Source organism: Notechis scutatus, chromosome 11, assembly GCF_049901735.1.
Source record: "Notechis scutatus isolate UNSWTSFEM ecotype Mainland chromosome 11, rNotScu1.2, whole genome shotgun sequence".
In the NCBI taxonomy this organism is placed as follows: Eukaryota; Metazoa; Chordata; class Lepidosauria; order Squamata; family Elapidae; genus Notechis; species Notechis scutatus.
The window spans coordinates 1,672,341-1,687,334 of NC_142019.1; the positions used below are offsets into that span (position 1 = coordinate 1,672,341).

A 14,994-nucleotide genomic window follows, 5' to 3' on the forward strand; every position below is an offset into this window, starting at 1 on the left:
AATCACCCCTTTTGAATGGGGAAGCAAGTCACGGAGAGGGCTGGTGCATCTCTATTAAACTAGCTCCTGGGGAGATTAAATGCTTTTCGTTACAATCCAATTAACTCTCAAATTGAATAGCAATGGGAAAATATATGGCGACATTCCCAAGCATGTATGTATATGTATATATATATATATATATATACCCTTCCTCTTTGTTCATCTAGAAGACTGCTTGTAAATAGCTGGTGAGTTCACCTCCAGTTTAATCAGATAAAGAACGATTAATTGCAGTTGACATTTACCTGAGTGTATGGAGAGAAGCAGATGAGATGGGTAATTCACAAAGAAGGCATGTCCAGACAAGGGAAGGGGAATTGATTTAATGTTCAGAAATGTACCCTTCCAGGACCCAGCAGCTGCTCAGTCTCAAATCCTCAAAGGTTGCGTTTCTCTCAACGATGACCAAGTTTGGAACCTACCCAACCCATGAAATTTGTGTTTGATTTTGTATGCTTGAGTCATTCGTTGGAATTAAGGAGATTTCACAACATTCCTCTGTGGGTAAAATTCCCACAAATGCCATTCAACCTCATCCTGTGAGTAAGGTGGACCACAGCAGATGTCACCGTAGTGTGTTGTGAGGCAGCTGCTTGCAGTCTTCTAGTAACCTTCTTCTGCAACACTTGGCCAACATTCCTGGACTACTGATCATACTCTGACTTCATAAAGTAGTTTTGAGTTTACTCCCCCCCATTTAAGTCCTTCTCCCAAATATGTTGCAGTTTTACAAATATTTGATTCCTTCATGTTATGAGACCTCCTTGTTGGGGCACAAATTTTGCAATTTTGGCTACACAAACTCTGGAGTGTTGGAAAGGAAGGGAAAGCTGCTAAGTTCTTAATAGGAACCTCAATTTTGAACCCTTAAATTCTTCTCCAGATCTTCTATCTTATATGATAAAAAATATATCACTTAAATTTTATAGAAGATGAAAACCTAGAATTACGCCGCCTTCGGTCCGATCTAAGTATAGTATATAAAATCATACATTGCAATGTCCTACCTGTCTAGAGCAAACAATAGATACAAACTCAAGGTTAACCGCACCAAACTTGATTGCAGGAAATACGACTTCAGCCACAGAGTGGTCAATGTCTGGAATACTCTACCTGACTCTGTGGTTTCTTCCCCAAACCCCAAAAACTTTAACCTTAGACTGTCTACTATTGACCTCACCCCTTTCCTAAGAGGTCTGTAGGGGGCATGTATAAGCGCACCAACATGCCTACCGTCCCTGTCCTATTGTTTTTTTTTCCTTATATGTGCCCATGTATTCATAACTATGTTTATATTTATACCTATTATCTTGTAAGCAATTAACAAATCAAATAAATAAATAAAATAAAATAGAATGCTTATATAGCGTTCCAATATTTGAGGGGCTGCCACAAAGAAGAGGCACCTATTTTCCACCTATTTTCCAAAGCACCCAAAGGCCGGACAAGAAACAATGGATGGAAACTAATTAAGGAGAGATCCAACCTAGAACTAAGGAGAAATTTCCTGATAAAACAATTAACCAGTGGAACAGCTTGCCTCCAGAAGTTGTGGATGCTCCAACACTGGAGGTTTTTAAGAAGAGATTGGACAACCATTTCTCTGAACCAGTATAACGTCTCCTGCTTGAGCAGGGGGTGGACTAGAAGACCTCCAAGGTCCCTTCCAACTCTGTTATTCTGTTAATTCTGTTAAGATCCTGCAGGCAATATTTTTCAGAAATAAGAAGCCCCTGAAATGCCAAATATTTTAATGGATGATTGCTGGCCCTTGTAAAGGCATTGCGTCCTTATGCACGAGGTTAATTCCCAAATATTCCCATTTCCTAAATATTCCCATGCGATGCACAGCCCAGTTCCAATCCCTTGATTTGTCCTGGCCTAATGACTCAAGAAAGGCCACCGAGTCAATTCTAATGATCAACTCTCATTCCCAAGCAATTATGGTCCTGTCTCCAAGGAGAAGCTTGATATGGTACTTGTAATTAAAAGCCACGAAAGCATAAGATTTACACAGGCAAGGCCGACCACTGAAGGCCAATGGCTTGAAAGATTGATGAATGTACCAGGATGTGCTTCAGCATTGCTTATTGTGCTCGTCCGCTTCAAGATCCAAATTACCACCTGCCATTCTTAGGTTGTAAGCGTTTGAGAAGACACTAATCATGGCCAACTTGTGAGGGGCCGTTTCCTCTGCCAGAAGGAAAACCATCGTTCTTCTCTGCTGTCCTAGATGGCAAGGAGAGTAAGGCTTAGGTGACGAAGGGAGAATTTGGCTGAACTTTAAAAACGTCCTTAACAGGATAATGGGGATTTTGCAGTATCCTTCCCCTGCCACGCCCACAGACCGGTAGTAAAAAAAAATTTGAATCCCACCACTGCTACCTGTCTATAACAAGAAGGTTGAGTTGAGGCAGTGGTGGGATTCAACATTTTTTTACCACCGGTTCTGTGGTCGTGGCTCGGTGGGTGTGGCATGGCTTGGTGGGCATGGCAGGGGAAGGTTACTGCAAAATCCCCTTCCCTCCCCACCCCACTAACCTGCTTTCCAGCTTTGTTCTCCTGTGCAGGGCAACCAAAGAAGGCCCAGCCGATCAACTGGGACTCAATGGGAGGCAGAGAAGAGATGGGGGCAGGGGCAGTCAGAGGTGGTATTTGCCGGTTCTCCGAACTGCTCAAAATGTCCACTACCGGTTCTCCAGAACCAACTTGAGACGTCACCTCACCCAGGTGCAGAAATAACATGACCTTGACTTAGCAGAAGAATGTTATTATGTCTGCTCAAAATTTTCACTACCAGTTCTTGTGAACCAGTCAGAACCGGCTGAATCCAAACAACCCCAAACCCCCAAAAAAGCAAAGAATAACCCCCAAAGAAGAAAAAGAAAAAAAAAAAAAAAAATTTTACCCCATATATTCCAACCAAGAAAAAATAAATAGAAAAGCCCCCCCCAACCCCAAAAAAATAAAAAAAAAAAAAAGCAAGCCACCACCGAACCCCCCCCCACAACCCCAACCCCCCCCCCCCCCAAAATAAACCCCCCCAACAAAAAAAACGCAGACCACCCCCCAACCCCACCAACCCCCCCCCCCCCCCAGAAAAAAAAATAAAAAACCCCCAAGACTCCCCCCACCCCCCCCCCCCCACCCCCCCCCCACCACCCCATTTTAACAAAAACCCCACAAAAAACCCCCCCCAAAAAAAAAAAAAAACCCCGCCAAAACCCCCCCCCCTCCAACTCCCCCCCCCCGAACCCCCCTCCCCCCCCCCCCCCCCCCAAACCCCCCCCACTGGCTTGAGGGAGGTTCAAAGGACAGGCTTGCAAGTGGCATTATTTGTATTTCCATGTTTTATTGGGGCCCCCGTGGTTTCCTTATCAAGACTGGGAGCAAGTCAGACCATGTAAAACAGTTTTTTAAACTCCCGAATGTTCTTTTTAAGCCACTGGGAGATAAATAAGTTCCACAGGTTGAAAACCCATCCTGCTGACAGCAAAAGTGCCCCCAAAGCAATTTGCAAACCAAGCCAACCAGCCAGCTAATATACCAGCACAGACCAAGATAGGATGATGGGAGCGGAGCAGAGCTTGGAAAAAAGATCTCCCCACCCCACCATCTCATATGAAAGGATTTGCCCGAAAGGAAAAGGAAAATGAGAATTTTGAAAACCACCTGATCGCATGCAGAGTTGAAGATAAACCGCAGGCTGGCGTGAAAATAATGCTTATTTTTAATCCTTGGCAATAACCATTAAGAAGCTGGTTCTGTTTGATTTTTGGCCGTCTCATCAAAATGGAGTTCGGTTTGATCTCCTGATTCCTTCAGACACGGGGCGGGTCAGTTCTTTTGCTTTGCCTGGGAATTAACGGGGCGTAATCTTTTTAAGCCGCTACCCATCATTTTGTGTGAATCCCATCTCAAATGGTTAGGACATGATCTGGGTTTTGCACCTGTGTGCCTGGCTTTTGTGGCTAATATAGATGTGTGTACTCCCCATCAATAAAAACAGCCTGGTCTCTCTTAGTTAGCTCTCGTAGTTAGCTATTGGCTCAGCTTTGTCCACCCATATAATATTTCTCTGTAAATAAATTGTGTTCCTTCCTTCCTTTCCTTCCTCCCTCCCTCCTTTCCTTCCTTCCTTCTTTATTTCTTCCTTCCTCTCTCCATCTTGCGTCATTCATTCTTCTATCTCTCTCCTCCCTCCCTTCCTCCCTCTCATTTCTCCTTCCTTCTTTATTTCTTCCTCCCTTCCTCTCTCCATCTCTTCATTCATTCTTCTCTCTCTCTTCTTCCTCCCTCCCTCCTTTCCTTCCTTCCTTTATTTCTTCCTCCCTTCCTCTCTCCATCTCTTCATTCATTCTTCTCTCTCTCTTCTTCCTCCCTCCCTCTCATTCCCTTCCTTCCTTCTTTATTTCTTCCTCCCTTCCTTTCTCCATCTTGCTTCATTCATTCTTCTCTCTCTCTCTCTCTCCTCCCTCCCTCGCTGTTTATTGTTATATTATTATCATTAGTGTTGTTGTTGTCACAATATTGATATTATTAATATCCATACATTATGTGATTCTCCTTCCTTCCGTCTCTCGGACATTGAGATGACCCAAGCTTTGGAAGGAACATGGTCCTTGGAAGGGAATGACAAGAAATTTATTTTCTATTTTTAAGGATTCCTACATTGAACCTGATCGTGCATCTTCCTACTTTGACCTGACAGACGTGAGTATAACCCATAACATCTAGCTTTGTGTCTTAAATAAGTTAAAAAAAAAAACTCAACCTGGGATCCATCCCACAGGTTTCCCCCAAGTCTGTATGTCCTGGCTGTCTTCTCCAGTGCTTTTCAATCAGGTCGCATTCCCTCAAGGGAATTGCTGCAGCCAATGGCTTGCTACCATTTCTTCTTTGTGACTCCCATTGTGGTGATGGTCACTCTGTTGGTTTCAAATCGAGCAACGGGACATTTGAAGATGTTTGGTAGCTTGAGAAATCCATAGAAGCTGGTAGATTCACATAGGTTTTTCATAGTGGTGGGATTCAAAAAAATTTTACTACCAGTTTTGTGGGTGTGGCAGGGGAAGGATCCTGCAAAATCCCCTACCTCACTAACCTGCTTTCCAGCTCCGTTCTTCTGTGCAGGGCAACCAAAAAAGACCCAGCCAATCAGCTGGGACTCAGGAGATAGAGAATAGATGGGGTTGGCGGGGCCAGTCAGAGGTGGGATTGGCCGGTTCCCCGAACTACTCAAAATTTCTGCTACCAGTTCTCCAGAACTGGTCAGAACCTGCTGAATACCACCTCTGAACCTCCCGCTGTCTATTGCTCTGGCCATCAGTGTGACATATCCTTTTGTGTGTGTATTTATAGTCAGCCTTCTAAACCACAATCATTTAGGGAAAGCAAAGATACCAAACGGAAACTATAATACTGCAGGGGGAAGCTAATGTTTTAATGTTGAGCAAGTTTTAAAGCAGTAAGGAGACTCACTAGAGAGAAGATTAGGGTCCCTTTCCAAGGCTTATGGGGGAGGAAAGGGCCCTGATTCCCTTCATTAGCTAAAGTGGGGAATGAAAGTTTAAAAGAACTGAATGCTGGGAGCAAACGTGACTTTATCCAGTGTTGTCTTTGCTTATCTGTGTTCCTGGCGTCTTCCCAACCATGTTGAGTTATTGCTGTGCCTTCACGTCTGGAATTCTTGCTCCTGCCCTGCCAAACTAATTACCTCAGTTTGGTTTGATTGGACTTAAAGTTACAGTTTGGGTTGACCATGTTTTGGACTTGATTCTCTGCAGTCAAAGGCTTTTCCTGGGAGAGTTTTTCTCCAGCCAGAAGGTAACCTGGACATTGGGGGGCAAAGTTGGAGCTAATAAAGGGACTCTTATTAATTATCTGACTGTGTTGCCTTTGTGACATGCCCCGGGTCATCACACATTGTAGGTCGTCTAGGGCAGTATTTCTCCATCTTAGCAAGTTTAAGATATCTGGAGTTCAACTCCCAGAATTCCCCAGACAGTCATGCTAGCTGGGGAATTCTGGGAGTTGAAGTCCACATATCTTAAAGTTGTCAAAGTTGAGAAACACTCGCCTAAGGAGATCTGGGCTCTCAATCCTGTCTGTGGTCAAGGGAAAAAGTGTTTCCCATCTCTGATAGGTCTTCTATACTCTTGTCACCACCTGGTAAGCCACCATTCACCTGTTGTTGCTTACCCATCACTCTCTGTGGGCTTTAGCTTACAACCCAGTTGCTAAGAGAAGCCCAGGCTTTTATATGGCAACAGCCATTACCGGAATGCACAGCGAGGAGGAGGCAGATCTTTAAAAGCAGATCCAAGCTTCCAGATCATTCTGCTCCCCATTAGATCAGTGGTGGTATTCAGCCGGTTTTCACCGGTTTGAGCGAACCGGTAGCAAGGATTTCGTGTGGGTCACCAAACCGGTAGTAAATTCTGGCTGGCCACGCCCCTGGCCTGGTCGCCCGGTCGCCTCTAGCTTGCTTGTCCTGCCCGCCCGCCTGATGCTCGCTCACCCCGCCCGCCTGATTCTCCCCCCTTAAGGTATTTCTTTTTTTGTTCCCCTCCCAACAATCAACTGTTCATACAATCAGCTATGCTGGGATTCCCCTAGCTTGTCTTACACAGAGCCACACCTACCAAGCCACACCCAGAGAACCGGTAGTAAAAAGTTTTGAATCCCACCACTGTGTTAGATCCTTTCTCCCTCCCTCCTCACTGCCTACCAGGTAGTAGATTCCCCTCCTTAAGTTTTAAGCACTGGGAGATCTTCCTTGTTATAAGTCATCCTCCTACCTCGAACGAGTCCATGTCGAAGTGCCCTCAGGCATTTCCGTTGGAGGAAATGCAGGCACACCTGTTTGCTTTGTTCTTCTGGAGCTGGTGCGGTTCCTTGGGTGTTGTCATGTGGAAATGACAGGCCCCTGGCAACCAAGACAGAAGCTGTACAATCCGTTCTTGCAAAGGCAGGAGAGAAAGCTGGAGGAAGGGTTGGGAAAGTTTCTACCCAGTCTTTCATCTGGGTAAAAATTAGCGGGAGGCAGAGCTGGGCTGCTTAGATTCTGCAAATGGCATTGTACTACCGGCCGTTCTCCTCAACAGTGAGTAACCAAGGATTCCTCAGCTGACACAGATATTTTTCCCCCTGTGCATAAGACAGCAGACACACAAATAATTCTATTGAATGATATGGAATTTACACAATTGAAGGGCCAGGTTTTTTTCCTTCCTTCCTTCCTTCCTTCCTTCCTTCCTTCCTTCCTTCCTTCCTTCCTTCCTTCCTTCCTTCCTTCCTTCTTTCCTTCCCCATCTTCCTTTCTTCCCTCATCTCATCCCTCCCTCCCTTCCTCTCATTTCCTTCCTCCCTTCCTCCTTCCCTCCCTTCCTTCCTCCCCTCATCTCCTTCCTTCCCCTCCCTTCTTTCCCCCTCCCTCCCTTTCTTCCTCCCTCCCTTCCTTATTTTCTCCTTTCCTTCCTCCCTCTCATTTCCTCCCTCCCTCCCTTCCTCCCTCTTATCTTCCTCCCCTCTTTCCTCCCTTTCTTTCTCCCTCCCTTCCTTTTTCCTCCCTCCCTCCCCTCATCTCATCTCATCCTTCCTCTCATTTCCTTCCTTCCTTCCTTCCTTCCTTCCTTCCTTCCTTCCTTCCTTCCTTCCTTCCTTCCTTCCTTCCTCATTCCCTTCCTTCTTTTCTCCTTTCCTTCCTCCCTCTCATCTCCTCCCTCCCTTCCTCCCTCTTATCTTCCTCCCTTCTTTCCTCCCTCCCTCCCTTTCTTTCTCCGTCCCTTCCTTTTTCTCCTCCCTCCCTCCCTCCCTCCCCTCATCTCATCTCATCCCTTCCTCTCATTTCCTTCCTTCCTTCCTTCCTCCTTCCCTCCCTCCCTCCCTCCCTTCCTTCCTTCCTTCTGAAAGGAAACAGCCTCTCTTAATTTCTACATTTTGAGAGCAACCATTTGCTTCTTCTTTCACAGATGCAAAACAACAGGTTTCCGTTACCTGATGCTGTAGCCAGGATCCTGCCTGGGAAAGGCACCAGGTAGGCCCCAACTTAGCCTGTGGGCTCTGCAGAACAGCAGTACATAGATGGGATTCCATAGAAGGAAATATTTGTAGTCCAGAAGCCTGGACTGCATTTACAGTTTTACGTTGCACAAAACTATTCCGGGTACAGAATGCACCAGGCATATATGATGGTGAAAATTGCTTGCCACAATGTGCACTAGGGAATGCAACATTAATTAATTGATTGACTGATTAATGTGTGCGTATTAGCAGGAAAGGTATAGAAACACAGATCTTTATGCAGTTTTTTTTCCCCACCTTCTGTTTTGCAAGCTGCTAAAGAAACAAATCAAAATAAAAGTATGATCAGGAAGAAAGAAAAAAAACTCGAGCTAAAGCAAAGTGGGGGAAATATGCCCATCTTTTCTTCTGATACATTTTTTTGTGTGTGCTAATTTTGCAGGCCAGTCATTGAAGAGATCCAAGATCTGGTAAGGCAATTAGAATTAGAAATAATAATTCATTAAAGAATGGTTATTTAAACTGTTGCAACATTTTCCTCGTCCTTCCATCCTTTCAAATCTTTTATTTCTTTTTTCGGCTTTGGTGATGTTGATCAGCATAACGAATGGGCTTCCGTTGATTTTTGCAATCCATCGGAAATGAATGTCTGCCCCTTTTTCACGGCTGCCCTGAGCAACCTACAAAACGCTTTTCAGAAAAAGAAGGAGGAGAAAAGCAAAACGCTTGACAAAACTAATCCTTTCTGTCTGACTTGAAGGAACTGCCAGGCTGATTAATAGGTACTAATCCTGCTGTGTGTCTCACCCTTGAAATGTGTACAACTATCAAAGAATCACTTGAAAGGTTACTTTAAAAACACACACAGAAAGAGAGAGAGAGAGAGAGGGATAAGATGTGAAATATTGCCCTCTGCAGCAAGGAAGCAACTTAGCAGAAGGGATTCAACAGGTTGGTAAAAACGCAGAATAACAGAGTTGGAAGGGACCTTGGAGGTCTTCTAGTCCAACCCCCTGCTTGGATAGGAAAACCTATACCATTTCAGACCAATAGCTGTCCAGTCTCTTCTTAAAACCTCCAGTGCTGGATCACAAAAAAAAAAAAATAGATCTGAAATCACTGAAAACCAAGTTTGTCTCCGTTCAATAGAAATGCTGTGAAGGAAAGTGAGGAAGGAAGGAAGGAAGGAAGGAAGGAAGGAAGGAAGGAAGGAAGGAAGGAAGGAAGGAAGGAAGAAAGAAAGAAAGAAAGAAAGAAAGAAAGAAAGAAAGAAAGAAAGAAAGAAAGAAAGAAAGAAAGAAAGAAAGAAAGAAAGAACCAAAAGAGAAGAGAAAAATTCAACTGAACCACTGTTGGCTGGAATAGATATGATCAGCTTTGTTTATTGTCAGATTATCCACAAAATGTGATCAAAAAATCAAGACCACAAGTGTGAAATCAGAGCTAGAGAAGTGAAGAGAAGAGAAGAGAAGAGAAGCCTTTATTTGGCCAAGTGTGATTAGACACACAAGGAATTTGTCGTAAGCTCTCAGTGGGTATGTAAAACAATAGAGTAATAATAATCATAACAACGAGAAGGGAAAAAAGAGGGAGAGAAGATGAGAAGGATAACAACAACAACAACAACAACAACAATAATAATAACAACAACAATAACAACAACAACAACAACAACACAGCCAGAAAACATGGGTAAACATACACTCCTGAGACATAAGACGCTACTGGGAGTTCTTTACTAAGACTGAAAAGAAGGACATGAAAGAACAAAGGTCTTCAAAGAATTCTCCCCATCCGGCACACTTTGATAGCCATTTGCACAGAAAACTCTAATTTTTTTTGGAAGGCAAAAGGAATTTTGTGTCACTTGACATCAATGGCTTCTATATTTCAGCCAGAGGTGGTATTCAGCAGGTTCTGACCAGTTCTGGAGAACCGGTAGTGGAAATTTTGAATAGTTCAGAGAATGTGCAAATAACCCCCTCTGACTGGCCCCGCCAACCCCACCATCTCTTCTCTGCCTCCCATTGAGTCCCAGCTGATCGGCTGGGTCTTCTTTGGTTGCCCTGCCCAGGAGAAGGGAGCTGGAAAGCAGGTTAGTGGGGTGGGGAGGGAATGGGGATTTTGCAGTATCCTCCCCCTGCCACGCCCACAAAGCCACGCCCACAGAACCAGTAGTAAAAAAATTTGAATCCCACCACTGATTTCGGCCATTTCCGAAACTACTTGTTGAGGCACTCATCGAGCTGCTTAACCTTCCCCAATTGTCGTGTCCTTGTCTGCTCGTCCTCTCCTCAGCTGATGGTCCTGGTTCAGCAGAGCCACGTGGTCATGGGTCCAAAAAAACAAAAGAGAGAAAGAGAAAAAAAGAAGGTAGATCTATGACATATGTCCCTCTGACAGCCGTAGGTCACAGGAGCAAGGCTGTGCCAACGTCAACAACAACAACATTCTGTATGTGCGTCAATTTCTCCGGGAAAAAAAAAACCCAGGAAGTTACTGGGATATTTAAACCTTGGTTCAACTTGACCAGGGTGACACTGAAACACAACCATCTCCAGCAGCTAACCCTGTGTCCTAAAGAACAGGAAAGGATGGCGACATCTTTATTTATTTTATTTATTTATTTAGCTTGTCAAGCATGTATGAGAAAGCAAGTATAAGTACGAACATAACATATAAACATGTAAGTATAAACGGGTATAAGTATATACATAATAATTGAGTACAAATAAATGGGAACTGTAGGACAGGGACAGTAGGCACACTGGTGTGCTTATACACACCTCCTTACAGACCTCTTAGGAATGGGGTGAAGTCAACAGTAGGGTTAAACAGGTTAAAGTTTTGGGAGGGTTGAGGATGTAACAACAGAGTCAGGTTGTGAGTTCCAGGCATTGACCCCTCTGTTGCTGAAGTTGTATTTTCTGCAATCGAGTTTGGAACGGTTTACTTTGAGTTTGTATCTATTGCTTGCCTGTGTGTTATTGTGGCTGAAGTAGTCATTGACAGGTAGGACGTACCCTGGTGGAGTTGTGTAGTCGAAATGTTTTTACGGTGTAGGAGTTGTAGATTACAGCACTGGGAGTTCAGGAAGTCCACAAGTCTTAAAGTTGCCAAAGTTGGAGACCCCTGGATTACAGGACACATTTTTTTTCTGAAACCAAACAGTTTGTTAGAGAGTAGGTTGTTTGTCTCTAAAGTGGAGGGTAATGGATTGGTTGATGATTGATTCCATGACTTTGCAGGCAACACAACATAATGAGATTGGTCTGTAGTTTTCAACTAAGCTGGGGTCTCCCTTTCTGAAGGTAGGAATGACCATGGCTAATGACCATAGCTCCTCCCAAGAAATCCCTCTCCTTGGTCTCTAAACAAATAAGCCAGCCTTATCTCTGGATGTCCCACCCGTTGAAGGCTGGGGCAAGGTTCAGATTGCAGCCTGGTCCAAGGACAGGGCCCCACAATCTCAAAAGCCGTTCTTCTACAAGGCTGAGCGCATCAGCCAAAAATCAAGAACTCTGAAGGATGTTGGTTAATTTGATGTTCCGCTGCTCAAGGCAGCTTTCAGAGGCTTTTGTTTCAGCCCCCCGCAGCAACCCAAACCTTTTCCATGCGCTGCCTCCTTTCCCATAAAATCCTGCCAGAAGAACTCCATCGCAGACGTAATTGGGGGGCTACCGTGAAATTTCCAGTGAAATTCAGAAGCAGAGTTTGCACGTTCATACACTGAGAGGTGATGAAGCAGTATGCCCATCTAGTCCGGATTTAAATACAAGTTTAAGGATTGAATTAATTTCATATTGTTATCAATAGTTATTAGGTTGCACTTTTTTTCTTTCTGTTTATGCTGTTAATTTGCCCTTTCTCCCTCCCCATCTTCCTTCCTTCCTTTCCTTCTTTCCTTCCTCCCTCCCTCCTCCCTCCCTTCCTCTTCCTCCTTCCCTCCCCCATCTTCCTTCCTTCCTTTCCTTCCTTCCTCCTCCCTCCTCCATCTTCCCTTCCTTTCCTTCCTCCTTCCTCCTTCATCTTTCCTTCCTTCCTTCTTTCCTTCTTCCTCCTTCCCCTCCTCCATCTTCCTTTCCTTCCTTTCCTCCCTTCTCTCCATCACTTTCCTTCTTTCCTCCCTCCCTCTCTCCTCCATCTTTTCTTCCTTCCTTCTCTTTCCTTCTTTCCTCCCTCCTCCATCTTCCTTCTCTTCTTCCCTTCTCTCCCTCACTTTCCTTCTTTCCTCCTTCCCTCTCTCCTCCCTCTTTCCTTCCTTCCTTCTCTTTCCTTCTTTCCTCCCTCCTCCATCTTCCTTCTCTTCCTCCCTTCTCTCCCTCATTTTCCTTCTTTCCTCCCTCCCTCTCTCCTCCCTCTTTCCTTCCTTCCTTCTCTTTCCTTCTTTCCTCCTTCCTCCGTCTTCCTTCTCTTCTTCCCTTCTCTCCCTCACTTTCCTTCTTTCCTCCCTCCCTCTCTCCTCCCTCTTTCCTTCCTTCCTCCTCTTTCCTTCTTTTTCCCTTCCTCCTCCATCTTCCTTTCCTTCCTTCCTTCCTCCTCTCCCTCACTTTCCTTCTTTCCTTCCTCCCTCCCTCCATCTTCCTTCCTTCCTTCCCTCTCTTTCCTTCCTCCCTTACTCCTCCATCTTTCCTTTCTTCCACCATCCCTCCCTCCCTCCTTTCCTTTCCTAGGAAACAGATAATTACCGTGCAGCCCTGAAAAAAATGGCGGATGACATCCTGTCCTTGCGCCAACATATTTCCACACTGGAGAGGGAAAACAGTGCCTTGAGACGTAACCTTGCCTTGCATGAAGACATTGGCCGGTCTCTTCTCCAAGACTTCGATCTGGATGTTATGACCAAGGCAGAAATAGTTGACAGAATAAGTAAGAGAATTGTCTCCTCCTTTTCTGCCCATTCAGTTGGGGGAAGGGTCTACTTAAAGGAAAAGAAGGAGAGCACCCCAGAAGTCTTCCTTTTCTTTGAAAGCATCCATCGAGGCCAAGGATCTCCCCTTGCAAAAGTTAACTTTGGATGCATCCATGGCAAGATTGCCACATGTCATCCTACGGCTTCCATCATGGGGTTGGGAGAAGAATTCTGACTATAGGAAGTCCTCAACTTGCAACCACAATTGAGCCCAAAATTTCTGTTGTCAAGCCAGACATTTCTTAAGTGAGTTTTGCCCCCTTTTATGACCTTTCTTGCCACCGTTGTTAAGTGAATCACTACAGTTGATAAGTTAGTAACCAGATTATTCAGTGAATCTGACTTTCACATTGACTTGGCGTGTGAGAAGGTTACAAAAGGGGATCACGTGACTCTGGAACCCCTGCAACTGTGATAGATAGGATCCAGTTGCCAAGAGTTTCAATTCTGATCACCTGATCATAGGGATTGTTTTGACCAAGGCTTATTGAGACACTAATAAACACACATTAGTCCCAGAACCCTTTTTTCTTTATTTCAATGGCTGTGAATTTTAGTCATTCACAGCCCATAATGAGTCTGAAAGTTTGTAAATAGTCCCATGGATGTCTGCCAAAGTCCTTCAGGATAAGTCTGATAAGCACCCCCCTTTATCTCTCTTGAAATGCTGCCAAGAACTAAATTTCTAATTCGTTATACAAGGCCAAATGGAGCACAAATTCAACACAGAGCTTCAGGTTTCAAACCGACCAGTACGAACAAAGTTGCTTCCTGCAAAGGTTCCCATCCTCCTTTATGTCTTATGGGAGGGGCAATCACCTCCAAGCCTTACTCCCGAGTCGCCCCTTTTGTCTTAACTGTTCTTGCCTTCTGGCAGCTCTGTGCATGTGCGCACTGGGAACAGGCTCCCGCTGTTCCTCTGCCTCGCTGCTGTCAGATTCCGGAGGCTCCAGAGTCAGCACATAACTCCCAGGTGGCCCATCTCTGTATCAGATACAGGACCCTCATCTGAGTCCTCCGCAGACTCACGGATTGGCCCATGTTCCTCCCCACTGTCCAACTCTGCTGCCGTCTCTGCAGGCTGCCGGCAGACGGACCACAACAGGGATTCTGCAAAGGTTGTAATTGTGAAAAATGGTCATAAGTCACCTTTTTCAGCACCGTTGTAACTTTGAACAGTCAATAATGAACTGTTGTAAGTTGAGGACTACCTGTACCTTCATTGGAGGTTTTGCCTCTTTTTTTCTCTCTCAGTGGCACTCAAGCAAAAATTATCTTCCGGGGCTCGGGAGATGGCCCGGATGAAGGATCGGATACAAAGACTGCAAAACGAATTGATTAGGGTAAGCGATTCTCTTTTGATGCATCTTACATTGGCCTTCTTGACAGCTGGACAGGACCACTAAGCCTTCATTTATTTATAATTTTTTGTCCCAAATCCATGCTGCTGTCAAAGTTCCAGCAGTTACCCCAATTAAATTATGAGTCTTGAGCCAAACTTCCAAAACTTCAAAAGGGTTTATTGGGAGTTAACATGTCCGGCACTGCCTGGGTGTAGCCAACTCTGAGGCACATCATTCACTGTCACCCTTGACCCTGCTTTCCCCCACCCCCTGGGTGTATCATAATTCATATTCTCCAATGAGACACATCTATAGCCAAGCGTCATCAATCATGTTCTCCAGTTATACAGCAGAAACTTCAGTCACCTAGTTACTATCTCTGAAAAATTATGTAAGGAATGCACTTTCGATTTCCAAGCTGGATTTCTCTCTTCATTTTATTTTCCTTCCCACAGAAAAATGACCGAGAAAAAGACCTGGTGATGTTACAAAAAGCCCACCAACAACAGCAGATGGTGCTTCGAAAATATCAAGCCAAGATGGCCAAGATGCAAACCCTTGAAGATGCGGTCCGGCAGCAGGAAAAGGTTAGGTATACTAATCGGATTAACTTCAAGGGGGTCGGGTCCTTCAGGAAGAGGCAACCGGCCTTTTCCTATACGGTTATGCTCA

General features: G+C 44.8%; 1 protein-coding gene across 1 annotated transcript in view; it reads left to right on the forward strand.

The window, feature by feature from the left end:
• The window catches only part of CCDC33 (coiled-coil domain containing 33), a 107,288-nt gene that overhangs the window by 87,312 nt on the left and 4,982 nt on the right, over positions 1-14,994 (forward strand). The window contains exons 14-19 of the mRNA XM_087972527.1: positions 4,705-4,755; positions 8,016-8,080; positions 8,510-8,537; positions 12,741-12,936; positions 14,234-14,322; positions 14,778-14,909. Of these exons, the coding sequence (XP_087828653.1) occupies positions 4,705-4,755; positions 8,016-8,080; positions 8,510-8,537; positions 12,741-12,936; positions 14,234-14,322; positions 14,778-14,909 (561 nt within the window). The remainder of the gene's footprint in view (positions 1-4,704; positions 4,756-8,015; positions 8,081-8,509; positions 8,538-12,740; positions 12,937-14,233; positions 14,323-14,777; positions 14,910-14,994) is intronic.